Source organism: Antechinus flavipes, chromosome 3 (assembly GCF_016432865.1).
Source record: "Antechinus flavipes isolate AdamAnt ecotype Samford, QLD, Australia chromosome 3, AdamAnt_v2, whole genome shotgun sequence".
Classification (NCBI taxonomy): domain Eukaryota; kingdom Metazoa; phylum Chordata; class Mammalia; order Dasyuromorphia; family Dasyuridae; genus Antechinus; species Antechinus flavipes.
The window spans coordinates 539,480,678-539,507,844 of NC_067400.1; the positions used below are offsets into that span (position 1 = coordinate 539,480,678).

Sequence of the window (27,167 nt, forward strand, 5' to 3'; positions counted from 1 at the left end):
AGAAAAATAATTAAGCTGGAGGAGTAACAATAGATCATATTTATATAGTTTTCTGGTTTTAAAGTGCTATACAAACCTTTCTGTATGATCCTAAACAAGAGATTACAAGAATTGTTGTACACTTTTAAAAATTTTACAAGTGAGGAAACTGTGAATCAAAAAACTTGCCTGAGGCCACTCAGCTATTAGTGGCAAAAGGCAAGGATGTATCCAGGCATTATCTCCTACATGCCACAGATGCTTTTTATCTCTATCTTTATAGCTGTCGGAGCAACATAAAAGTATTAAATGGCCCTAGTTATTTTTTCTAACCACATATTGGTTATTAGAAATTCTTATTCCATGAGAAAATAGAAGGTTATGGGTTTCAAAGCTGTTCCCTTATGGAAACACCTCTCTCTGTTACAGTATGTGCAATCCACATCTGCCACCCAATCAAGATACTGGTAATTGTTATTTAAAAATTTGTAGGTCATTCTGGTTCTTCAAATCTTCAGTTCTCTTCTAAGCCACCACCCCTTCATAGGCCACTTAATCATCTTTTCTCCAACTTGATCCTGTGGTGAACCAGTTCAACTCTACACGTCCTCTTTTGAGCACCTGGCCCCCTAATTATATACCTGATTTTGTCTAGCTAAACTTCAGCCTTGTATTTCTACTACCATCCTCCATCTTTTTTTCCTACACAAATGAAATTGAATAAAAGGGGAGAAAAATTATAACAACAATTCTGATTATATCCTCTGCAGATTTATGTTATACTACCTCAACTGGGCCCTCACTACTATTGCACAATCCTTCTGTACTTCCATTATCAACTCACTATCCCATTCTTTCAAACCTTTCCATCCTTTCTAAATCCTCCCATGATTTCTCCTCTAGGGTGAGAACTTTGTGTCATATCTTGCCCCCCTCCAAAATGAGGCCTTTACCCCTCTTTTTCATCTCATATCACTCAAATGCCTTCGGCTACTTTCTCTTCCTTCACTCTTGTCTTACATGAATGTTTATCCTTATTCCATACCAGAGCAAACAAACCCCTCTGTCTTTATACTTTATCCCATTCCACTTCATCTTCCCCTACTTTGTGCCCTCTACTGTTTCCCTCATATTTATTTTTCATAACTTCTAAAAGAAAGCTTTTCCAATCTCCCTCAATTAGTATCTTTAGGTCCTCTTTTTATTTACTCTATTGTGAGTTTTTTTGAGGACACAAGTCTGTCTTTTTTTTTTTTTTTTTTGTGTACCTGGCTTAGTACAGTTTTTGACACATATCAAGGACTAATAAATGTTTATGGACTATGTCTGCATTTTGCAAAGTTGCTACTAAATAGGCTTAACTGTTAAAAGCCTATTTAGTGGAGGAGACTTGTTTCAGTTATAGAAAATTTAGCAGAAATACACTATTGACTCACTTATGCTTCTTTTAATAATGAGGTTTAGCAATGAGTAATTTAGGATAAATGGGTATAAGTTTCAATGAAACAGATTGTGTCTTAATATAAAGAAGAATACTCTAATAAATAAGTTTGGAAAATGGAATGGGTTAGTATATCTTTTGTAATCCTATTATTATCACAAGCTTTTTAAAGATAGTAATTGTTATTTCTCTTTGCATCAAAGCCTAGTAGTGGTTTCCTTGTACATTGTAGTTATTTAGTATGTATTTTGTTTTCATGAATGTTGTTATATAATTTAGGATGCCAATTAATCTAAGCATTTGAAACAAGATAATTTTATTTTTCTGATTTCAACTTTGTTTCAGTTTTATCAGTACTGTTTCAAATAACTCTTTTTTTCTGAGATACATCAAATGTGTAAATTATATCATATTCATGTGCATAACTTTATCCATTTAAGACTATCACTGATCTTTCTATGAATCTAAACATATTTTACACAAACATTTTTTAATATTGCTATTTGCAAATTCAGCCTCACAATATCTTTGCATTTCTTGTACCTATTTCAGTGATGTGCACAAAATAGGAGCTTAATAAATGTTTGTTGAATTTAAACAAGCAAACTATAGCTTTTTAAAAGAAGCTATTCCATAATCGTTTCTCTTTGCTAAATAAGATTTTCACAATGTTTAGAATGAAAAAAATCCTTAACTTAGTAATGAGAAGTTAGATTATGGGATTAATTTGTGCTTGTTTTTTATAATTACAAGAATTTAATTAAAAAAAAACATTTTGGGGGCAGCTAGGTCGTGCAATAGATAGAGCACCAGCCCTGAAGTCAAGAGGACCCGATTTCAAATGTGGCCTCAGACACTTAACATTTCCTAGCTTTGTGACCCTGGGCAAGTCACTTAACCCCAATTTTCTCAGCAAAATAAATAAATAGGTAAATAAATTTACTTTTAGGCAGCTAGTATTTATCAGGATACATAAATATAAATATATATATGACAAATTTAAGATAGAAATTTTGTTTATGATTTTTAAAATTACACTTGGAACATGCTATTTGCTTTTAATTGATAATAAGATAAACATAGAATGCTTAAAGTTGTAAAAAAAAGTGTTGGAGAATCATTTGTCTCAAATAGATGAAGACATTGATATGTCACACCCAGTGTGGCTTAAGTTGTTTGTTTTCAGAATCACATTTTGAGTTAAAAGCAGAGCTAGACCTAAAACTTTTTTTTCCATCATAAATCTTAATATAGGTTCTGTTCCCTTTTCAAGGATTTTATTTATGGGATGGACTTTCCACATTATGACTTTTGCTGGAAAAAAAAAACAGCAACAGTGACAAGGACATTATTTAATGAAAACCATCTTTAGAATTGGCTTTCACCAATTGCTAAAGCCTCCTAATCATGTTTATTCTGCATCATTTACATTCACTTTATTGAAAAATTCTAACATTTGTCAGAGGAAAATAGGCTTGAGGTTTAACTCAGGCCATTGCTTAATTTTCTTTGAGAAAACAACACACACATTGTCAACACTTTCTGGGCAATTCTCCAGTATTGCAGTATATTAAGAAGCTCACATTAAGTAATGAGTTTCAGGAAGAAAAACCCTAGAGGTTTCTGGAATTCTTTTCCCATTAGAATCTAAAGTTTCATAAAGGGAAGCCAGCAATATTTGTCTTACTTTAATATATGTGGCATTGTGGATTTTTTTAGGTGTTTCTTATTCACTTCGAATTAATTGAACTTCCGTGTTTATGAAAGTAGAATGGTAGTGATAGAGGAAAGGGAGGCGACAACCATAATGCATTTGCAGTTATTTTAAATAATCATTCTACATTGATTAAGTACCATAGGTAGTACAGTGAACTATAATTCTTGGCTTTTTATTTCTATGCTATGTTTCACTCTATTTAAAGATAGAGCTATTTACTTCGATACATTGATGTCACAATCTTCTTTGGGTCTCATTTTCCTTATCTTTAAAAGAAAGGAGATGAATTAGGTCCCTCTAAGATTTTTTGAAGTAATTGGATCTTTAATTTAGAAATCCACATTTTATAACAAACATTTATTATTTAGTATGTCCAAAGCAATATGTTAGCAAAATTTTATAAGATTCTTAAACATTATTTTAAAATATGCTTACTTCTAAAGTTAAATAACACTAAATCATAGGAATTTATTTTTAAATTATTATTATATTATTAAAAATATTTTATGCTAGTGTGTTGCAAAAGTGAAAACAAAACAACAAACATAAAGTTTTTTTAAAGTATACTATCTCAGTCTGCATTCCAGGTTCATCAGTTTTTTCTGGAGGTGGATAGCATTTTTCATTGTGGATTCTTTGGAATAGTCTTGGATCATTGCCTTGACCAGAGTAGCTCCACAGTTGATCATCCTACAATGTTTCTGTTACCCTGTATACACTTGTGAATCTTGTAGAGTTGGAAAGTCTTAGAGACTAATCCAAACTCATCTCCCTATTTTATAACTGTAGAAAATGAGTCCTCAAGAGATGAAGTGATTTGTCCAATGTCACATAAGCTTGAAGAAGTAGGGCCATGAGTCAAATTCAAGTTCCAGGGTTAAATAGCTATTCTGGCTTGAATTATTCCAAATAATTTTATTAGAAATCTTAACGGTATTAGAAACAATATAAAACTAACCTATTGACAATTTTTGTTTTTGTTTATATCTATCTCTACTCATACAATCACGAATCATCCTCTCTTGCTTGGACTGTTGTCATAGTTGTCTAAATGGCTTCCTGCCTCAAATGTTCCCTTCTGCATCCATTCCTTACTCAAAGAGTTTTTTCTATTGCATAGGTCTGACCATCTCACCCTCTTCTTAACTCCCCTTCCAACCCCTTGCTAAACCTCAGCATGTTTTTCTTACCTCCAGGGTGCTCCATGTCCCTTGCTTTTGTAATAATGACTCCCCCTACTTTTGCCTGTTATCCCACTTCACCCCTACCCTTTAGCTCTCCTAGCTTCTTTCTAGACTCATTTCAAGCACCATTTTCTCCAAGATATTTTCCCCAGTCCCTTCTTTTCTCCTGATTGTCTATATACTTTCTCCTCTTTTAGAATGTAAATTCCTTGAGGGCAGTTACTATTTTTTCCTTTCTCTATTTATGCAGGCACAGTGTCTGGTACATAACAAATGCTTATGACTTGGTAGTAGTGATAGCGTTGTAAATAAAGTGCTTGGCTTGAAATGAGGAAGCCTGGCTTGAATCCAAGCACATGGGGCAATCATTTAATATATTTGGGCTTTCATTTCCTTAATCATCAAATAGGAATAATAGTATTTGACATATAAAATAGGGATAATAAGCTTTTAACTCCAAAGGGTTGTTGTAAGACACAAATGCGGTAATATATGTTAAAACACTATATACATATCACTATTACTATTGTTGCTTACAATTTACAAATTTGTACAGAGGGTGAAGAAAAAGCTTTGTAAATTGTTAACAGAATATATTCCTGAAGGTGCTTTATGTAGGCAATGCAAGTTGTCATATACATGAAAATGCTATCTTTTTTTTAAAAAAAAAAGAACTGTTTTTTTTTTAAATAGGAAAATATGCCAAGTAAGAAAAACTACTTAGAAAGATTGTATCAATCATTGTTGCAGATTTACCAACACAAATTTTATTTTCTCTTTCTCTTAGATCTCTCCAAGAACAGATTGATTGAAGTTCCCATGGAATTGTGCCATTTTGTATCTCTGGAGATATTGAATCTGTATCACAATTGTATCAAAGTTATTCCAGAGGCCATCGTCAACTTGCAGATGCTAACTTACTTAAATTTGAGGTAGGTTAATAAACAGACTTTTAAAGAAAACAGTAGATAGGTATTTTTTAAAAATAAAGTAATAGTCATGCTTTGATTTCCCACATTTTTATTTCTAAATTTGTTAAATCTGTTAATATTGTTTTAGGCTTACTTGAATATAACCATGAGTGCTTTTGTTTCTGTTTTTTGTTTTAAATTATACTATCCATACTTTTCTTCCTTCATATTTGTGGCCATTATGCTAAATGGCTTGTAGTATTTATAGAGGGATTACTGTGGTTATTCATTTTGCCACAGTCCCTCATTTTCTTCTCTCCAATTTCCTCTTTTCCCAAAATATGCTAAGATCTGATATAGAGTGGGTCATCTCCATGGTTGTTTCTCTTGGATGGATATTATATGTGGACACCAAGTTGAGTACAAAATTAATTTGGAAGAGGAAAGCAGAGTGTATTTCTTTGGGAAACTGCAAATTTCTTCTCAATACTCTGTACTCACTGATGTGGGCAAACTAGAAATACTAATACTTTAAAACTTGAGAAATCAACTCTGCTAAGAATCCATCCTTAGAGTCAGTGAAGAAGAGAGCCAGATGCGGGGAAATAATTCTGTTCTTGAGAAGTTTCCTCTTTCCCTTTTCCCTTGCTTTCTTTGAGTTTTCTTCTTTAAAAGTTTCCCCTATGATCCTTGTTGGCCTTTGTTCTCATGCTGTTATTTAGCCTTAGATAGAATTTACTGCGTGTTGTGATCTATATTCCCAAGTAACCTGATAGACCTAGTACTGGAGTGGCCAGGGTTGCTAATGGCCTCACATAATATACATAGACGCTTTTCAAGAGTTTAGAATCTAATTAGGCTTCCCCTTCCAACTCAGCCTTGCAGGTTGGATTCCTTGGGAGACAACTATTCCAGGTTCAGATAGTATGAGTCTGCACTATTAAAACCATAATTCATGAGATCCCACCAATGTGTTTGCCTTTAAAAAAAAAAAGTCAAAAGATACAGCTGTCTCAAAGCAGAGGCATTTACAAAAAAAAAAAAAGCTTTTGTTTTGTAAGATCAATAGCAATGTAATGTGCTCCTATTAAACTGGAACACATTTTTCCCGAAGATACATCTTAGTGGGGAGAGTGGGCACATAGAGTTCATAAGTTCCCAGACATTTACATAGTGAAAATGTGGGGTTTAAGTATGCGCAGGAAGGGACAACTCATGCCTCCCTTGTTGGTAGAACATCAGGGCCACTGATGTCTAAACATCTACTTTAGTCTTGCCATCTGCATTAGAAGGAGCTCTCCTGGCCCCTGCCAGGACTGCAGGATTAGATAGCCACTGTTTGACTCTAGTGTTGGTCTCAGGTGCCATCTCTCAGATGGCTCAGATGCTGCTCAGATGCTGCTGTGCACTTTTGGAAAGAACAAGAATCCCATATACTCCATACATAGGAATAACCTCTCCAGTTTCATTCTCTTAGAACCTCAGCCGTGAATCTGTCTCTCAAGTAGCAAGGTATTCTCATGATTTCCCTTTTTAGTGACTCTTTGACTTATTGATGTCAAATTCAAATAGAAATGGAAGCACTAAACAGTACTCCTGTGGACTGCATATTGACTGAATTTTAAAATGTCAAATTATATGTGTTTGGCTGTCTTTTTATTTTGTTAATAATTCCAATTAACATTTTAATCTGGTTCAGTTGCACTGGGGAGCAGTCAGTCATCTGTTTGACATCTCTGCTCTGCAGTGGGGAGGCCATGTGCTTCTACTGAAAGATTTGATTGCCAGGGGTAAAGAAGGGGTAAGGAAAGGGTAAGGGAAGCAAAGAGAATTCTTCTTCCATTTTTTGCACTTTCCAAGTGCATGCCAAAAGAGAATAAACTTTCAAGACCCAAGTTCTTCTTTCATAACTGACTTATTTCCTCTTCTCCTACTGTAGTAGGCAAGAATTGCTCTTTAAAGCTGGCTGTCTGAACTCTGCATCTCACTTCTTAGCATGCTTAGCTCTACCACATTTAAACTTTCAGTTGCTCCAGATCATCTTCTTAAGTGAGTGAGAAGAGAAAAAGACATTGGGTCTATTGTCTTTATCAGTCCTTCACTGAGTTCCCTGATCTTTTTATATGTCTGAAAGGAATGCTCCTTGATCTCTCCTTCTCTCCATGATCTGCTCCTTATATCTTGTAATTTTATCAAGTGGTTGGAGAGAGACTCATCTGATCTGGGGATCCTCTCATCATTTTCCCCCAAGATAGTGAAAATATCTAAAATTACTCTGTGCAAACATGATAAACAAATTTGAATTAATCAAAGAAATACTTCCTGTCTACTTTTGAGAGCCACTTTGGGTCAATGAAATCATGCATATAAAGTATAAAAGTGATTTGAAAGCTTGTTACGAGTTGATCTCAAGACTCTAATTTGTCTTCATTTATCATAAATAATAAAATAGATAATCTATTGTTTGATGAGTACTTGTTTTTCAAAGCACTAGATCATTGAATATTGAAATGCTATAATAGTAACTTGTTCTTATTTAGGATTGTATAGTCTGCAACTGGATTTTATGTAAATTATTCCATTTGATTTACAAAACAGCTTCATGAACTAGGCAGAGAAGCTGTTTTCTGAATTTTTAAAAATGAGGCTGTTGAAAGCCAGAGAGTTTCCGTAAGAGACTCTTAGTCATATGGCTAGTGGTAGAGCCAAGATCACAATCTAGCTTTTTTTGACTCATGATAGAACTAAAATTTTTTGATGAATTAAAAAATTAACATTATATGACTATAAGCATAAAGAATTAATATTAAATACTCTTTCAAGAAAAGTGATCAGGAAGATTGTAACTTTGTATTACATAAAGATTCCAAGGCATTTAATTCTGCTTAGATAATGGATTAAATTGAAATATACCTGAATAATCCAGGCTTTGAAATTCAGCATTTATTTAGCAGATGTTATGAGCAAAGCACTGTGCTAGTAAGAGGAATTAGAAACAGAAAAGCAAGACAATCCTGCTGTCAAGGAGTTCATCTGCTCATCTAATGGAGAAGATAACATATCGAGGGGGTTTCACAAGTCAGATGGAAAGGTCCCATGGCTCTTGGGATGCAGGGCCAAACAAATGGTAATGGTATTTCTTTAATATCATCTTAATTGAAAAAAATTCTGTCAGTTTCTGATGTCAGACTATTTGACAGTATTGAGGATTCTGATGGCAAGAAATTTCTGGGTCTAAAGGAGCTGTGGATATAACACTTGCAAGAATAATTATCAGACTGACCCCATAAGGGCTGCTTCTCAGCAGGATGTTGGCTGAAGACACTGTCCTGGAAGAATTGCTAATCCCTAGGCTCTTGAGTTTAGGGTCCTAAACTTTCTCCATCAGTTTCTGAGGGGAAGAGATTGGTCAGGGTGGTTTTGATGGTTTGCTTTACTTGCCACATGCTACCTCCTGTTTCTCTTTCAGATTCCCAGAAAAAGCACAGATCTGTGGCACCTCCTATACAATAAACTCCAGTGGTTCTCTGTGACTGCTCACATCAAATTAAAAATTCTCTTTTTGCCATTCAAAGTCTTTTGTAAGCATCCCTACCCTCACTGCCCCACATTACCAACTTTCTAGTTTTCATACACCTTACCTTCCCCCATGTTCTTTGCTATCCAGTGACACTAGCCTCCTTGCTATTGCTCAAAAAAGATATTAATCTCTTAGTTCCAGGCATTTTCTCTATCTTTTATGCATGGAATGTTCTTCATCTCTACCATCCTGCTTCCCTAGTTTCCATCAAGTCGTAGCTAAAATTCTGCATTCTGACTCCTTTTAATTCTCTGTCTTCTCTCTGTTGATATTTCTAGTCTATTTTGTATATAGCTTGTTTACATATAGCTATGTTCATATTGTCTCTCCTATTAGATTGTGAGCTCCATGAGGGAGGATGCTTTATTTTGCCCCTTTAATTAATTAATTTTTCCCTTAGGGCTTAACACAGGGCCTAGGCACTTTAAAAATGTATATTGACTTTGATTAATTTGCTACTTCAGCTAGTCTGGTTTGACTGCCTGCCTTGTGAGTAGCAATTGGTGAAGATGACTGATTCCTTCCCCACAAGAATTTCTTCTCCATATGATGTTGGAGAGCTGGTCTACAAGCAGGATGGTGGTTTGGGGCGGGGGATGTTGCTGCTCCCAGGGCTCTTATTGCTTATCTGCCTTTAGTGATAGTTGGTCACTAGTGATGTAGAAAAAAAAAAGTGGGTTCTATATCCACAGCACTCTCTTCCGTCAATGGCTTCAAGAGGCTAAGCTGGAAACAGATCCATGGTTAGGGTATTACAGGGCCATTTCCAAAGCTCTTGTGTTCCTTGGGCTGGGCTATAATTATTGGGATCTGAGGAGAGATGGTAGTCAAGATAGTTATGATAGTTTCACTTGTTTGGAGTGAAGAACAGCATAAGTGGGAGGTATTTCCAGATAAAATATTTACTTTTAGCTTGTGAAATGATTCAGGAAATGTCATATTTATTTATTTGTAATAAATGTAACAATATTAGAAAATGTCCATTATAAGAAATTAGATGGTAATAGTCTCTGATATGTATGGTAATATTTAGTAGTAAAGGATTTTACATAATTTATGATGTAATCAATTTTAACAAACAGTAGGAATTCAACATGATATGATAATCATGCTATTCTATCCTCTTTGAATATGTCACAATAAAGTATTAGAATATATTTCTTTTACTCCTACTTCGACTTATGCAAATAAAAACCATAACTCTCCATCATCTTAGGTATGACAGAATATCTATTGTTTCCCATCATTTTCAGAACATATATATCTTATATTCTATCTGGGATATGTCAAGAGATGTCATAAAATGAGACCTCAAATGCCTGAAAGTCATATTATCTCTAAGACCATATAGTTCAGATACAATTCTATAATCCAGGCCATTTGGGGATAGATCTATATACATGAAAGAGTATTAGAAAAATATTGTCTTTATTATTTTCAAATACACACAGTAACTCTAATGGAAGGAATATCAGGGTTGGGAGAAAAACCTGTCTTCCTTCCTGCCTGCCTTTATTATTTGATTTTTTTTTGGTTATTTTTATTTTTGAGGGTAATGTTATATAATGAAAAAAGCCCTGGATTTGGAGGCAGAAGTACTAAGTTCACATCTCAGCTACAATTCTTCTTGGCCATCTGATTGTGAAGGAGTCAGGTTACTTCTTTAGGCTTCAGTTTCCTCAGCCATAAAATGGAGGTGATACTAAAACTCTGTCATGCAAGTCTTTGACAAGTTCTCTCTTTAACTTCAAGTTTCTCATCTGTAAAAAAGGGAATGGAACTAAATGACCTAAAGTACCTTTTCAACTTAAAACTGATCCTCTAGTTTTCCTTCATAGAATTCTTTTGCATGTCTTATAAGTCTTCTGAGCACTGTATAGATGTAAGTTAATCTAACTACAACCTGTGTAAAGTAGATTACTACTACTGATTTAATGGTAGGGGTCTGATTTAATTAAGAAGTAAGAAGAATTATTTTTTATTATCCTTCAATATAGATACTTATAAGCTAATGCTTAAAACCAACTGTTCTCTTAAATACTTAAAAATTTATGTTCTAATCTTATTTATATTACTAACTTCTTTTCCACTAAATTTCTCCCCTCCTTCCATAGGTAAACCTCAGCATAACATTTTTTCAAATGATCATAAGTTTCATAATGCTGGAACCTGAAATGATAATAATCTTTTGGAATATTTTCAAAATTTTGTTTATCAAATAATTAAGCATATGCTTAAAATTCACAACCATATGTTTTCTGTCATAGTCCACATTTATCATTCCACATTGTGGGAATTTAAGGATAAAAATGAAACAGTCTCTACTTTAAGGAGCTTAAATTCTATGTACCTTGAGAGGAGAGATGCCATACTTAGTTGGATTAAACCCATTGGACAAATTCTAAGTTGACTTATAGCCTTTGGGTAGGAGTTTTCATCTTGAGTCCATAGATATGGAGGAAAATTATCTTAATTTCAATATAATTGATTTACTTTGTAATAAATTATATAAAATAAGATGTAATTTTATATAATTTTATCGTTATGCATTTAAAAACATTATTCTGAGAAGTGCTTTACCAAACAGCCAGAGAGATCCTTAACACAAAAAAGGTAAAGAACCCTAACTTTTGGAATGTCCAAAAAGCCCTGTATGTAGTACATACTCAATAAATAATAATATTTATAGATTAGTAGCTTAACTAAATTATTATGTGTGACATGTTCCCTGAGAGATAGATGGTGCTTAAATGCCAAATGACTTTTCGACAATAAAATGGATCCTTGCTTAGAAATAATTAAGTTTCAAATTAGAAAGATGTTTTATCAGCATGGGAAGATCTTTATTGGGACATACTGTCTAACATCTTAAAGTTTCATGTTTTCTAAGATGAAATGAATGTTAGACAGAAAGTATTTTTAGTTGAAGTTTATATAGTGTATACTTAGAGAATCTAGGATTTTTAATTACTTCCAGCCATATTCACACTCAAAGGTTATGTTGGTTTAGTAAATGTGTGATCATGTCTCCTTGCTGTTATAGAGTATCTTATTCCAAGGAAAGTGGCCAAGAATAATAAAAATGAACAGCTATTACCACCAAATAGGAACAAACACCTTGGGCTTGTGAATAACACTGAAAAGTGTCTTGAAATTTAATGTTTGTTTTAAAAGCTTTAATGAGGCAATTTGGTGATATTGTTAGAATTTAAAAACTTGTAAGTTGTAAGGGACTTCATATGTTGTTTTGGCCAACTCTTTGAATTCTAATTTTGTCACCTGTCTCATTAGCTGTTTTTTTCCAGCTTCATTCACACCATGGGGGAAATTTAAAAACAAAACAAAACAAGAAAATCCAAAACTCATAGAGTGTCTGTGTCTATAACCTGCACTAAGCCAAAGCCTTTAATTTCTCCATTAATCAACACTCTATTAAGAGCAGATTTTTCAGAAAATTAAGAATTCTATTAAATACATGATTGTTTGGTCTACATTCTCCATTTTTTCCTTGAAGATAAAATGGGAGACTTTACTAAAAGTCTTTCTGAATTCCAAGCCTGATGATATAGTGACAACAATAACACAGAAATTGAATTTGGAAGACTATATATTTATTGATTTCATTCTAGTTAACAAATCAACAAGTCTATAAACATTTACTAAGTATTTACTGTGTACAAACACTTTCAAGATCACTAATCTATTGTTTCCAGTATAATTTTATTTCTTCTCCATTGCAAATTTGATGAATATGGGACTATTTTTAGTCTTATGTCTATTTCTGTTTCTAGTCAAACCAAATGACACTCCAACTATCTCATCTGATTCTTTCTGATACTTAGAATCGATCTGAATCAAGAAACTTGAGTTCATATAAACAGAGACTATATGGCATGGTCAAATAAAATTCTGACCTGAAATCTAGAAGAATCTGAAGTCTAGAAGACAACTAGCCTTGTGATGATGGGCAAGTCACTTAATCTCTGTCTACCACAGTTTCTTTTTCTGTAGCATAGCACCTATTGCCCAGGATTGTTGTAAGGGCCAAATGAGATAATATTAGTAAAATATTATACAAGCCTTAAAGGTTATGTGAATGGTCTTCATAATAATAATAATAATAATAATAATGGTATTAGTTATTAGAATCTTAGAATCAGAAAGCTTACTTGGGTTTAAGTCCTAATTCTGCTGTTTACTGCTTAGATGGACAAGTCATTCAGTGTTTCAACTTTCTTAATTTGTAAAAACAGATAATGACATTAAAAAGTTGTGAGGATTTACACTTTGCAAAGTGTAAAATGACCTAAAGCCTTGTAATTACTATCTTCTCCAGGACTTTATTTTCCTCTTAGTTATGCATGGATGTCTCTTTCTTGTCTGAAAATTGTTCTTAATAGAAAAGATAAATGAAACACAAGAGATAAGTGATTTTACTTCTTCTCTGTCCTCTGTGAAAATTACAGCATCTGCCTTTGGGATATGCACTTTCCAAAATCAAATTTAGTGATAAAATATAATAAAATTGGTTAAGCACTTATTATACCAACTGATCCACAAATATTTTAGGGTCTACTTTGTGCCAGGTACTACAGGTTCTGGAGATAAAAAGAAAAAGCAGATAGTTCCTGACCTCGAAGAACTTCCATTCTAATGAGTGATAAAAACATATGCATATGCATATACATATGTATGTGTATATAGGTGTGTATATTTATATCTATCTATATCTATATCTATCTATCTGTCTATCTATCTATAACTCTCCATTAATCAGTACAAACAAGGTACATATAAAATAAGTAGAACCTTAAAAAGACTTTAGCAGCTAGGAGTTTTAGAAAGGCCTACTGCACCTTAATTAAGTCTTAAAGGTAACTAAGAATGAACAGCATTCCAGACATGAAGAGTAGTCAGTACAAAGACATTAGGATAAGCAATAGAGAGGTCTGTGTGAGAAACATAAAATAGACTACTTCTTTTGAAATGTGGACTATATACAGAAGAATAATCAGAAGAATTCTGGAGAGGTAGAAAGGGATTAGACTGAATTGTTTTCAGGGTTGGAGGATCTTTTATTTTATCCTAGAGCAGTGGTTCTCAAAGTATGGTCTAGAGAATCTGGGGATCTCTGAAACCCTTTTAGAAGGTCTACAAATTCAAAAATAGTTTTTATTTTCAATATGTTAAATGTCTATAAATATAATCCAGATAAACAAAAATGCTTTGGAGAGATCCTCAATAATTTTTAATAGGATAAAGATATTGAAAACAAAAGTTTGAAAACCACTGTCCTAAAGTAATAAGGAAACATAAAAATTATTAGAGAGGGTTACTTGGTTAGCCCCATGCTTTAGGTAAACCATGAAAAACATAACTAGTAATACAGAAAATGGATTGGAGTGGGAAGATATTTGATGCAGAGAATCCAATTAGAAAGTATTCTAGTCTAGGCAAGAAGTGATGATGGCCTGATGGCAGCTATGTGAATGGAGAGAAGGGAATGTATGCAAGATATTTCTGACTAAAATAGTAGTCCAGAATAAGTGGACTCCAAACAGGACATTGGGGTCTCAGCATAGAAGTTTCTTCAGGGCAGCAAGGCAGTTGGCAAAGTCTGAACAAAATAAAATGGAAGAATAGGGAGTAGGTAAACATGCAGAAAAGAGAAAAATGCTTAGAAATCTTAGAAGTCTGTGAATCTAATAGTAGATATGTTTCTTCATCTCAAGAGTTCTAGGATTCTATAGGTTTTCAAAAAAATTGAAGGGATTATAAAACTTTGACAGTGAGGATCCTTATTCTCTTTAAATGCTCTGAATTAAGCTGCAGCATGTTTATTAAAAGTTCCAGTCACCTAAAGAGCATAGGAATGAATTCTCAGAAATTCCCTTTAAAGGGAAGGGAAGCTTCTTGGAGAACACTCTTCTACTGTAAAAGGAATCTTTCTTTGGCTGTTTGCTATGCAATCTGTCATCCTTTTTGGCTGCTGAAGTAATGCAGTTTCCTTCTGGTGGCATAACCTGTATCCCTGCATTCTTTTGGGGATTGGCCTGGGAAAAGATCTTTATATCACCTTTTAGAAATACAGATTTTTTTTTACTGCTAGTGGGCTTAGGAGAGGTATATTGGTTTTGGGATTTTCTCAGTAATCAATGACTTTATTTTTTGTTTGTTTGTTTGATTTCTTTTTAGAAAGCTAGGGTGATTTTAAGATGATTAAACTAAAAGTTAATTTCTATTGATTCTCTTCAAACCATAGAAATGCACCCTCTTTTTATACTATTTCTGAGGGACTTTGTTTTCAAAACATTGTTTCTGTTTTGGTTCTTCAAAAACTCAGTTTTTATCTGCGTGACTTAGGCCAAGAGACTTAAATTTTATTGTCTTTAGTTTCCTCATCCAGTTTTAAATCTGATGAAGATTTTTGTTTTTGTTGTTTTGTAAACTGGGCACTGTGAGCAACTATTGTATTTCTTACCCAGAAGGGAAAATCACCACTACAATCAATTGGTTGTTTTCTACCCAAGATGAAAGGCCTGATCTTATTCAGGAAAAAATCAGAGTATTTCAGAAAAGCCATTTTGAAATGGGTGAGGATATCTGGGTGAGAGTGAGAGAACAAAATAAACATCTTGATCTTGAAGAGGAGGAATAAAAGAAAAATGGAAACTGTGGGCTGCCCACCTTTTCTGGAATGGCTGAACAAACTGTGGCATATAAATGTAATATTGTGTTGTAAAAATATTATGAAGGAGATAATTTCAGAGAATCTGGAGAAGTAAGAACTAATGAAGAATAAAATCAGCAGATTCAGGAGAACATTTTTTATGACAACACTGAAGGAAAAACAGATTTGAAAGGCTTAGGACCTCTGGTTCAAGCAATGGCAGCCACATCCCCAGAATATCTGTAATGATGTATTTGACCTGCCTCCTGACGAAGATGTAATAGATTCAAGGTACAGGGAAAATTACATTTTTGAACATGGTTCCTGCATGGATTTGTTTTGTTTGACTGTTCTGCTTTGTTTCAAAAGTAGTTGTTTCCCCACCATTCCCCCAAGTCCTTCCCCCTGATTTGGAAATTAGAGAGGAGAGAGATTAGCAGTAGAGACGCCAAAACAGGTGTATTAAAATATTTTTTATTTAATATATTTTATACCCTCCAGTAACATTTACAACAGTTTTTTACATTTGTTTTTAAAACTTTGAGTTCTAGATCCTCTTCCATAATCCCCACTCCAGCCCCAATTAAGAAAATTCATGTAAAGTTGTGTAAAACATTTCTATAAGTCATGTTGTGAAAGAAAAGATAGATCTCCCTCCACAAAAAAAAAAAAATCCTCAAGAAAAATAAAGTTAAAAAAAAAAAAGAAAGTATGCATCAATCTGTATTCAGATACAACCAGTTCTTTCTCTGAGTGTGGATAGGATTTTTTTTTATCATAAATCTTTCAGAGTTGTGTGGATCATTATATTGCTGAGAATAGCAAAGTCATTCACAGCTGATCATCCTAGAACATTGCTATTACTTTGTACGCAGTACATTTCTCTTTGTTTGAATTCATGGAGGAATTTCCAGGTTTAAAACATTTTTTAAAATGCAGAGAAGAGTGGTGCACACCCATAATGCCAGCTCATGGTGAGGCTGAAGCTGGAGAACTCTTAAGTTCTAAGTTGCTATGAGCTATGCCAATCAGGTGCCCACACATGATGCAGCATTAGTGTAGTAGTATTAGTAGCCCCATAGTAGGGAGCCGCAGGGTTGCCTAAGGAGGGGAGAATCAGTGGCCCAAGTCAAAAGGAGCAACCAAAATCCCCTGTAGAAAGGTTAGATCTATGAGTAGCTCCTGTACTTTCAGCCTGGAGGAAATGGGGAGACCTAACTTATCAAAAAATAAAAAAGGAAAATGAGGAATTTTAGAAGGAAATACAGAGAAGCATGACAATTAAATAATATACCAAATTATGCTTTCTAAAATATCTTTAAAATGAAAGTTATGAAATGGACATTCATGTTTTAATTTCTAGTTCTCTTCTTATATTCAGGTGTGTATATGCAAATGTTCTTTTGGGGAGCTGGTGTTCAACTCAGAATAAAAAGCAATGTTCACAAACGAAGTGGGTAAATGCAGAGAAGGCAGTGTTTTATAAAACAGAAAGCACTGAGTAAATATGTGCTGTTAGAATCATGTTGCTGTAGGAACCAGAAACATATATGGGATATTTTATAGTAATTTTACAGTAGAAACCTTGTTCTTCCTCGTCTTCTTCTGCAGTTTCTTTAAACCTTAAAAGTAATCTGTGCTAAACAGTCATTTTCCACAATGGAGAGGTTTCACTGTGCTTACTGGTAAATTATTATCAAGAAGTGTGCTCCTTGGCCATGATAATTGAGTAGGCTGTTGATTCAGTGAATAACTAGTTATATATTTCTTATCAGATTCCATTCCATTTAGCACAACCTATATTTGGTAAGAGTGTTGTAGAGGTTTTTTCCATTGCACTTGATCATAGTATCACTTGATCATTGAAATTCCAACTCTGTAGATCAGTGCACATGCTGAAGGATGGCACTGAAGACTTAGTAACTAGGTCATTGCCAGAATGCTGGTTCTATTCTTATCATGACCACTGGGTACTTGATTTGGTCTATCAAATGGGGGCTAATAACTAATCCCAGTCCTATCTTTTAAAATTATAAGAATTGCCCATGTACATCTCAGCCCATTCCAGAAGATAAATCCTATAGTCACTTGAGACATATAAAGATTAATTGACTTTCCTAGGGTGAAACATCAGGGGCAGCATTTAAACATAGGTCCTCACAACTGCCTCTGTCTTCTAAAATATCTTAAGAAAGTTTGCTATGTAATCTTAATCCTCTCCCTCTCACCAAAAGTGCTCTGTACATAATAGAGTCTTAATAAATGTTGAAAAAATGAATAAATGAGACCAAACTTAAATACCTCTTTTCTGTGTTCATAAAATCAAAGAATTTTCAAGACAGAAGTGACCTTAATTCCTTGATGAGTCATTGTAATATCATTTTATCATCCTCAGTTACTTCTTGCATGCCTACTATGTAAATTGCACTAAACATAAATGGTTATTACAGATAAGATTAAAAAAATGAAGCATGAGAGAATATGTATGTGTGTGTATGTATAAACTTGTTAGCTAGTATGGATTTATTGAATTTAGCAAAGTGAAATAATCTCTTGTACAGACTAGTCAACTAAGAAATTTTAATCAACCCCCCCCATCACATTCCATACCCATTTTAAGGCAGTTTAAAATCCGTGAAAAGAAATATGCAGTTTTTCCCCACAAGCCAGCATAAAAAGCTTAGTAAATTTCCATATTTTTCTCTGTGATTATTATATGCAGCAATCATGAAACTACTCATGAGAACCATTCTTCAGATGGTGGAAATCATTTGGGTAAGGACTTAGAAATCTTTGGATTCCTCATTTTTAATTGAGTTGTTCTTCAGAAACTGTTTTACTTGTTTGTGCCTACCTACTTTTCTTGATGTGTACCATTTTCAGGAAGAGACAGGTATGGTCAAGGAAGCAGCAGAACATGAAAAAGTTAGTCTAGTTCTTTATAGGTTTGGACACAAAATTGATATCATTATATTTGAACAGTAGATTGTATGTAGTAGTGCCTTTGCAAATGAAGTGTCTTAGAATTGATAATTATTAGAGTAAGTAATCAAGGGTTTTGTTTTTTTTTTCCTGAGGCAATTGGGATTAAGTGATTTGCCCAGGTCATACAGCCAGGAAATTAAGTGTCTGAAGTCACATTTGAACTCAGGTCCTCCTTACTTTAGGGCTGGTGCTCTATCCACTGCACAACCTAGCTTCCCCAGTAATTAAGTTTTAAGATTTTTTTCAGGATTGATTTATTTTCAGTGGAAAGAATAAACATATGAGTATCTTTAGGCCTTTTATTCTGTAAAAGTTCATTTGTTTTTGCATTTTCAGTGGTAGTGATCCATATGCCATAGTCATCTCTGTGGCAAGGAAAATTGCAATTGTGATATTAAAAATATTATCCTGCCCCTGAAAGAATGGTTTTGCTGTGAGAACTCATAGAAAGGAAGTTTTGATAAAATAATTCAGCCAAGAATTTCACTGTGTATCAAAAATTTAAACAGCCTTTTTTTCCAGGGAGGGTGTATCAGAACAAGAATAAATGCATATTTTGTTGCTTTTGACTTAGAAAGATTGAAGAGATTCAGATTTTGGAGACAAAAGATGCAATTGTTAAAGGAGGGCAAGATCATTCTGATGGCATGTTTTTTTTGTTTTTTCTCCTTGCATAGAGCACCTTATGAGCCCCACATGACCAAAAAGGTTTGACTTACTCTTTAGAACTGGACCATGTGATATTGTAACCACTATTTATTTTGTTTTTTTCCCCTTGATTTCATGAGAGTAGACAGTGTCTGTGTTGCCCATTTTGGCAATTGGTTACTGACAGAGAATGAGAGTCTGGAGATAATTTAAAAGACTGGTTTTCTTTATTCTGCATTAGTGATTCAATTAATTCAAAGCTAGACAATTCTGGCTTCATCCACTAGCTAGAGAAAAAGCAGCTCAAGCTAACCCAATAAAATAAAGTTCTCAGAGAGTACTTAAAAAAGACATAAACTCACTTTTCTTCAGTAGCTTTGCTTGATTTGGACTCCATGAAGCATCTTACTTTCCCCAGAATAAGCTGATTAAATAACATCTTATGATGATGCAGATTGCCTCAGTTTTTTATATTGAACACCTTTTCAGTTAAAAACTGGAACAATTATCTCTTTTGCCCCATGTAGTTTCATTTGCCCACACTTTGATAAAACCAATTGGGATTCAAATGGAATTAGTGATCACTCTGGCTCTCCAGATTGGCCATTAGTAGATCCAAATCCAAGCCTCACTTGGTCATTGAGTTTTGATGGTTCTGAGTGAGTGTGAATAGCATTTTTTCTCTTTTGGCCAGAAACCCTGAGGATCTTCCCCTCCCAAATAGACTTTTTTGTCTAGATAAAAGAGACCTTTTTAGCCTCATTTATTACCTAGTTTTAATCACTGAATTAGCTTTGGCATGGAGGGAATGCTGGTGCTTGATTTTTTGTTTGCAGATAATTATGTATTCAACGCATCCTGCAAAGCTAAGATACAACAAAGTATTGATGTATTCTCAGCTGCTTGTGCTAATTTTGGTCTAACAATTAATACCAAGAAATACAAGTATTCCGTCAGCCATCAGCACATCATCCATATGTGGAACCATCAGTTACAGCAAATAGTGAAGTTTTGAATGCTGTGATAAGTTCCCACTCTCCAGAGATAATAAAATACACATTAATAATGAGGTTGACAAATGCATTGCCAGAGCTAACTTAGTGTTTAGGAGGCTCCAAAAGAAAGTGTGGAAGAGGAGAGACACTGAAGATCAACTGTTATACTGACCCCATTGTTGTATGCCTCTGAAACATGGACAGCATATCAGTGCTATGCCAGGAAATTGAATCACTTCCAGTTTTGAATTGTCTTAGTAGACTCTGAAGATCATCTGGTAGGATAAGATACCAGACAATGAGGTCTTTTCTCAAACTAAATTGCCAATCATTCAAACTGCAGAGAGTACAACTCCAGTGGACTTATCACTTTGTTTTAATGCCAAACATATGCTTGCTTATCAAGAACTCACAAAATGGTCATAAAAAGGTCTCTTTTAGGAACTTTAGAATTAATCGTATGACACGGGAGGACCACCCAGCATGGAGTGCCCTTGTCAGAGAAGGTGCTGTGTACTATGAGCAAAGAAGTGAATTAGTTCAGAAGAAAGACAAGATGCACAAAGAAAGAGAATCCACATGTTCATAGGGACTATTTGTGTCCAACCTGTGGCAGAGCATTCCTAGTTCATATTGGTCTGATAATTCCCGCACACTAATTTGGCTCTAATATAGTGATGTCATTTTAGTCTTCAAGAACGTAGGATAACCACTCCAGTCTTCTTGTTTGTGTTTCATTCTAGAAGAGGTCCAATGACATCAAAAAGATGATGTCTTGATTTGCAGAATTCAAGTTAAGTGAGGTAGGTAGAGCTGTGCAGAAACACCCACCTCACTCTCTCCTCTGGAGCCATCTGGATCCTGTGGCAAGATATAGATTAAAATGATTGGAGATGACCCCCAAGGAGACCTTGAACCTTTTATGCTAAAGTCTTTCTCAGGTCTCAGTTTGTCTTGAGGCAACATCTATTCAATGACTGATTGTTGTCCTTTGTTTTCAAAGGAAACCAAAATGACATCATTATATTAGGTGATCTTCAGAATCTTCCTAAGACAATTCAAATGGAAGTGATTAAGTTTCCTGGCATGGCACTGGTACACTGTCCAAGTTTCAGAGGCATAGAATGATGGAGTCCACACAACAGGTCTATAATACACTTCAGTTTGATAGTGTAATTCCTCTCCTCTCCCACATTTTCCTTTGGAGCCTCCCAAAAATTGAACTAGTTGTAGCAGAATGTGTGTCAACATCATGCTCAATTTGGATGTCCCTGGAAAATACACTGTAACAACAGCTCTCTCAGTTACCTCTCCCTCCTGATTGGAGAACTGGAGGATGGAGTACTAACCTCCTTCCAAAGCCCTCCTTTTATAAAAGGCTCAGAAATTCTCCATCAGTAGTTGTTTGGTTTCAGCCACATAAAATATCACACTCCTGGTGGTCCTAAAACTCTCCCAGATTTTCTGCTTCTTTTTGTGTGTTGTCTTCCCTCATTCAATTCTAAATTCCTCAAGGACAGGAACCATCTTTCTTTTTATTTGTGCTGCCTGTGCTTTGCACAATACCTGACACATAGTAAAGCTTAGGTTTATTCAATTGAATAATGGTAGAACAATAGTAGAAGTATAGCAGGTTGAACAAACATTATTTTTCTCATTTTATTGTTTAAGAAACTAAGATTTAGAGGTTGTGACTTATTTAGTAGTTGACTATTGGCTATTCAAAATTGACCATGACCAAAACTTTTTTTACTTTTCAAATTTCCTTCTCTCAGCTTCTCTATACCCTTTTTCACCATTTGTTCACTTATTCAGTTTTAATATTTCAGTCTTCTTGAATTCTGTCTTCCACATCATCTTCTTTATCCAGTTAATTTTTGAGCCCTATTAACTATTCCCTTTAAATGTCTATCCAATCATGGTCTGTTTCTTCTATTTCCTTCCTCTCCCCAATATTGGAGTTGTTCACTTCAAAACTAGTCTTTTCTACTACACTCTTGCCAAATTCATCTTCCTAAAGCATCAGTTTCATTCATTTCAATTTAGCAAACATTTTACTAAATGACTACTATGTGCTTAGTACTGGCTCATTGCTTAGGATGCAAAAAAAAAAAAATGAAAAGAAAAGAAAAGAAAAATTCCCTGCCTTTAATGAGCCTTCATTTTATTTAGTGAAAACAATTTTTATGCCAAGAATTAACTATAAAAAGGGTTACTTTCTGTGAGGAAAGTGTTATTTGATACTAGCTGGTTGATACTAGTTATATAGTTCATTAAGTTTTATAGAGTACTTGTATTGATCCTATCAAATAATTCTTTCACCAGCCCAGAGAGCTAGGCAGAATTTTTATTCCAATTTTACAGATATGAAAACCAAGGAAGTGGTTTGCCCAGGATCACATATCTAGTAAATCTATGGCAAGTATCCAAACTCATGTCTTGCTGAGTCCAAATCTAACACTCTATCCAATGAGTCATTAGCACCAATCATGGTCTCACTGTTGACTGTGACATTTAAACTGAGTTTTGAAAGAAGCTATTGAAGAGATAGAGATGGATATGAATAGGAAGAGTATTCTACAATTAGACTATGGAAAGACACAAAGATAACTCTGAAATTATCTTCTATTGTGCCTCAACTTAAAATGTATCTCTGCCATAATAAATTATTGTTAATCAATTGTGAACCTGGGCAATTAGAAGTATAGTAGTGTACTCAACAGAAAAAAAAGAAATTTAGGAAAATAGAGGATTGGAAAGGGAATATAATGTGTTCTCTTTTGGGCATATTGAGTTTGATATGTTAAGTGAATATCTAGTTGGAAGTGTCTAATAAATAGTTGGTCATGTAGAATTGGAAATCAAGAAATAAACTGAAATTGGACATATGGATATAGTAGTTATTTAGAAGGGATGATTAAACTACTGGAAACTGAGGATATTAAGAAAATTTAGAGAAAAAAAGATCCAGTTTAAAGACCTATGCTTAGAGATCATAAGATCATAAATGTTGAGCTAGATGAAACCTCAGGAGCTATGTTGTCGCACCCTCTCAAAGGAATTGAAGGAGAGGCCACAATGGTAGAAAGAAAACTAGGAATGAATAATATCATATAAACCAAGAGAAGAAAGAGTGTCTAGAAGAGAGAATGTAAACAGTGTTATATATTATAGGGAGACTAAGAACTGAAAAAGCAAGTGGGTTTTGCCAATTAAAAAATTCATTAGTAATCTTGGAGAGAGCTTTTTTACTTACTTGAGGATTACTTACTAGAGAGGTTGAGATATTTAAGATGCCAAAAAGTAGAAGTAAATGACAGATAGATTGCTTTTGTTTTTAGAAGATTGGCTATGAAGGAAGAAGAGAAATACAGTGAATTTAGGGGAATACATTAATTTGAGGGATTGTAGCATCAAATTCATGTTTCTCTTAAAAACTGGGGAAGTTTCCACAAGCCTCCCATGACTGTCCTACATCCTTAGCTGAGAAATTTACCTTATATGTTACAGAAAAAAATTGAGACCATTTCCCCATGAGCTCCCTCTTCATCCCCCTTCTTCTATCACTCAGTTGCATTCTGCCACTGTCTCCTCCTCTACTCTTGTCTCATAGGATGAAGTAACCTTACTTAATCTTAATTAAGACTAATTCTCTCAAGCCATCCCATTCCATCTCATCTCCTTCAACATATTTCCCTTTCTGTCACCCTGACTTTTACTTCTTTTTAGTATTTTCTGTCTCCTGACTCATTCCTTACTGCCAAAAACATGCCCTTGTCTTTTCTATCCTCAAAAACTCCTTACTTGATCTTTTCATTTCTGTAACTTTTTGTTGAATATCTCCTCTGCCCTTTGTAGCTAACCTTTTTGAAAAGGTGATCCACGATATGATGCCTCTCTACTTTTTCTTTTCTCATTATCTTTCTGACTCCTTATAGTCTAGCTTGATTTCATCATTCCATCTGCCTTTTCTAAAGTTATCTGTGAACTATGCCCAAAGGGCTGTCACACTGTGCATACCCTTTGATCCAGTGGTGTCTCTACTGTATCCCAAAAAGTTTATAAAAAAGAGAAAAAGACCCTCATGTGCAAAAATGTTTGTAGCATCCCTTTTTGTAGTGGCAAGGAAGTAGAAACTGGGTGGATGCCCATCACTGGGGAATTGTTGAATAAGTTATGGTATATGAAAGTAATAAAATATTATTGTTCTGTAAGAAACAACCAGCAGGAGGATTTCAGAGAGACCTAGAGAGACTTACATGAACTGATACTAAGTGAAGGGAGCAGAACCAGGAGAACATTGTACACAGTCAACAAGATTATGTGGTAATCAATAGTGATTTTCATCAGTGTGGTAATCCAGGCCAGTTCCAATGATCTTGTGATGCAAAGAGCCATCTGCACCAAGAGAGAGGACTGTTGGGACTGAGTGTGATCACAGCATAGTATTTTCACTTTAATTGTTGTTGTTTGCTTGCATTTTGTTTTCTTTCTCATTTTTTTTTCTTTTTGGTCTGATTTTTTTTGTGCAATATGATAATTGTGGAAATATGTATAGGATTGTACATATTTAACATCTATTGAATTATTTGCCATCTGGGAGGGTGGAAAGAAGGGAGGGAGAAAAAAATTTGGAACACAAGGTTTTGCAAGAGTGAATGTTGAAAATTATCTGTCTCTCACTTTTGCAGCATTTCTCAAACATTCCTGCTTCTCTCCTCTGATCATCACCTCACAACTGGTTATTTGAACAGCCTATTAATGGGTCTGCCTCCTTCAAATCTCTTGCCAATCTAACCTATCTTTCATTCAGCCACTCAAGTGATTTTTCTAAAGTGAAGCTCCAGCATGTCACCCCCTATTTTGTAAACTTCATGGGGCCATTTTCACTTCCATTACTAAGTTTAAAGTCCTCTGGCATTCAAAGCCCTTCATTACCTAACACCCTCCTATTTTTCCAGGATTCTTACATATTACTTATTTAATACTTATTCTCTTACTTATTCCTTACTTACATACTTATTCATGTATGAATACATCCTGCTGTGTATTCTTCAATCCAGTGGCACTGACTTCCTTGTTTTTCCCCAAATAAAATACTCAGCTGCAAGCATTTTAGTTCCAACTAAAATCTCATCTTCTACAATAAGCCTTTCTCAAATCTCCTCCCGTCCCTCTTTTTAAAAAATAGTATTTTATTTCTCCCAACTACATATTTAAACAATTTTTAACTTTTTTAAGTTTTGAGTTCCACATAATATCCTTCCATCGCTCCCTCCTCTTCCTTCCCTGAGATAGTAAGCAATCTGATATAATGTTTTCCTTCTTTTAATTATATCCTATTAATCTTGTAAACAATTTGTTCATCTACATTTGTTGTGTCCCTCACTAAAATGAGCTTCTTGTCTCTCTTGTATCCCCAGTGCATAGTACTGTACCTAGTACAAAGTTTTCTCTCTTCATTCTCAAAGAGAATCATGATATCAGGGAAGTGATGCAAATGCATTGGATTGAAATGAGGGAGAGCTGAGTAAGGTTAGCTGCCTCACTTTCTCTTCCCAAGCTATCTGGATCTAGTGGTGAGATACAGATCAGGACAACTAAGGACTTAATGAAACTGATTGAAGAAAGGAACAAATAGATAAGGAGACAATGAAAATTAGTGACAGAGGATGGATGACTGAATGGACGAACTTCCAGAGGTAATAGTAGGGAACAGATTCAAAAACACAAGCAGTTTACAAAGTTTCCTCAGAAAGAGAGTAAAAAATAAAATGTAGAGAGATGATGTGGAATTCAGAGTTAGGAAGGAGGGGGAAGCTGATGTTCGGTAGCATTTAGAGATGGTAATTAAACCTAAATTGAGGTGATAGTTTGAGCTCAGGACAGCTGATAGATTAAAAAATCACCAGAAGTGAGAGTGTAGAGAGAAGAGAACCAAGTAAAATATGAGGATGCCAAGGAAGGGAAGGGTTTTAACAAGATTTTTAGACAGAAAGCAGCAAGGCTTTGGGTGCCTGAGAGGATGATAAAAAGAGTGCGCACATGTGCATATCCTTTGTAATTTTGCGTAGTTGTATTGGGAGCAATTGAGTTTTGTGGCATTAAAAATCATTTCTCATACTATCTGTCACCACTTCTATGATAGACTGCTATTAAGTAGTCTGTAGGTTAGTTTATTATTCAAGGCCCTCCATGATTTGATCTCACTCTAACTAACATTGCCTCTCACTGTTCCCTAACAAACTCTCCTATTCTTTATTATCTTCTCATTATCCCTTAAATTTGACATACTTACTGTTGACTAGAAGATTGTTCTTTGACTCCAGAATGTCTTCCCATCTCTCAAGTTCTACTTATTTTTCAAGATCTAGCTCATCTTCCTTAATTAATAGTATAATTAAATCAGAATTGAAAGTGGAATCCAAAATTTAACTTCAAATGCTGGTTCTTCTGTTTAATTGTATTTGGGACCATGCTCATCATGGTTATTTTTTTGAGCATCAGTTTTTTCATCTATAAAATGTGGAGTTAGGATTAGGAGATACTCTTTAATCAGTTTTTTGCCTTTATTTGTATCCCCAGAGTTTAATACAGTGCGTAGCACAGAATGAATACTTAATAAATATTTGTAAATTAAGTGATAATATATCAAGTCTGAAACCTGAGATCTAGAAGATTTTATTTTTATTGTACCTTAATCTTTGGTGCCTTCTATCTGTGCCACTTTTTTTTGGTAATTTATTATATCTTACCTTGTGTTATTACTTCATCATAGAATATAAACTGTATACATGCAGTGTATTTATCTTCTTAACTAGATTGTAAACTCTGGGTGGAATATATAGAGTAATTTATCCTTCTCTTGACTCCCCCTTATCAAACACTAAGCAATACATTTGGAAATGAATGATTAGAGAGATGAATCAAAGACCAAGGAATTTGACATTCAGTTCTTCCACAGAAGAAAACCTTACCAGTGTTAAGAAATATAGTTATTCTGTGTCAAGGTGCAACATATAATACCTAAAGCCTGACTGTCAAGAATCTCAAGTAA

At 34.4% G+C, this 27,167-nt stretch overlaps 1 protein-coding gene across 5 annotated transcripts in view; it reads left to right on the forward strand.

Moving 5' to 3' along the window:
- LRCH1 (leucine rich repeats and calponin homology domain containing 1) overlaps positions 1–27,167 on the forward strand; it is a 231,129-nt gene that overhangs the window by 110,647 nt on the left and 93,315 nt on the right. For all 5 annotated transcript variants that reach the window (XM_051987312.1, XM_051987311.1, XM_051987314.1 and 2 more), the window contains exon 2: positions 5,109–5,253. In XM_051987312.1, the coding sequence (XP_051843272.1) occupies positions 5,109–5,253 (145 nt within the window). The remainder of the gene's footprint in view (positions 1–5,108; positions 5,254–27,167) is intronic.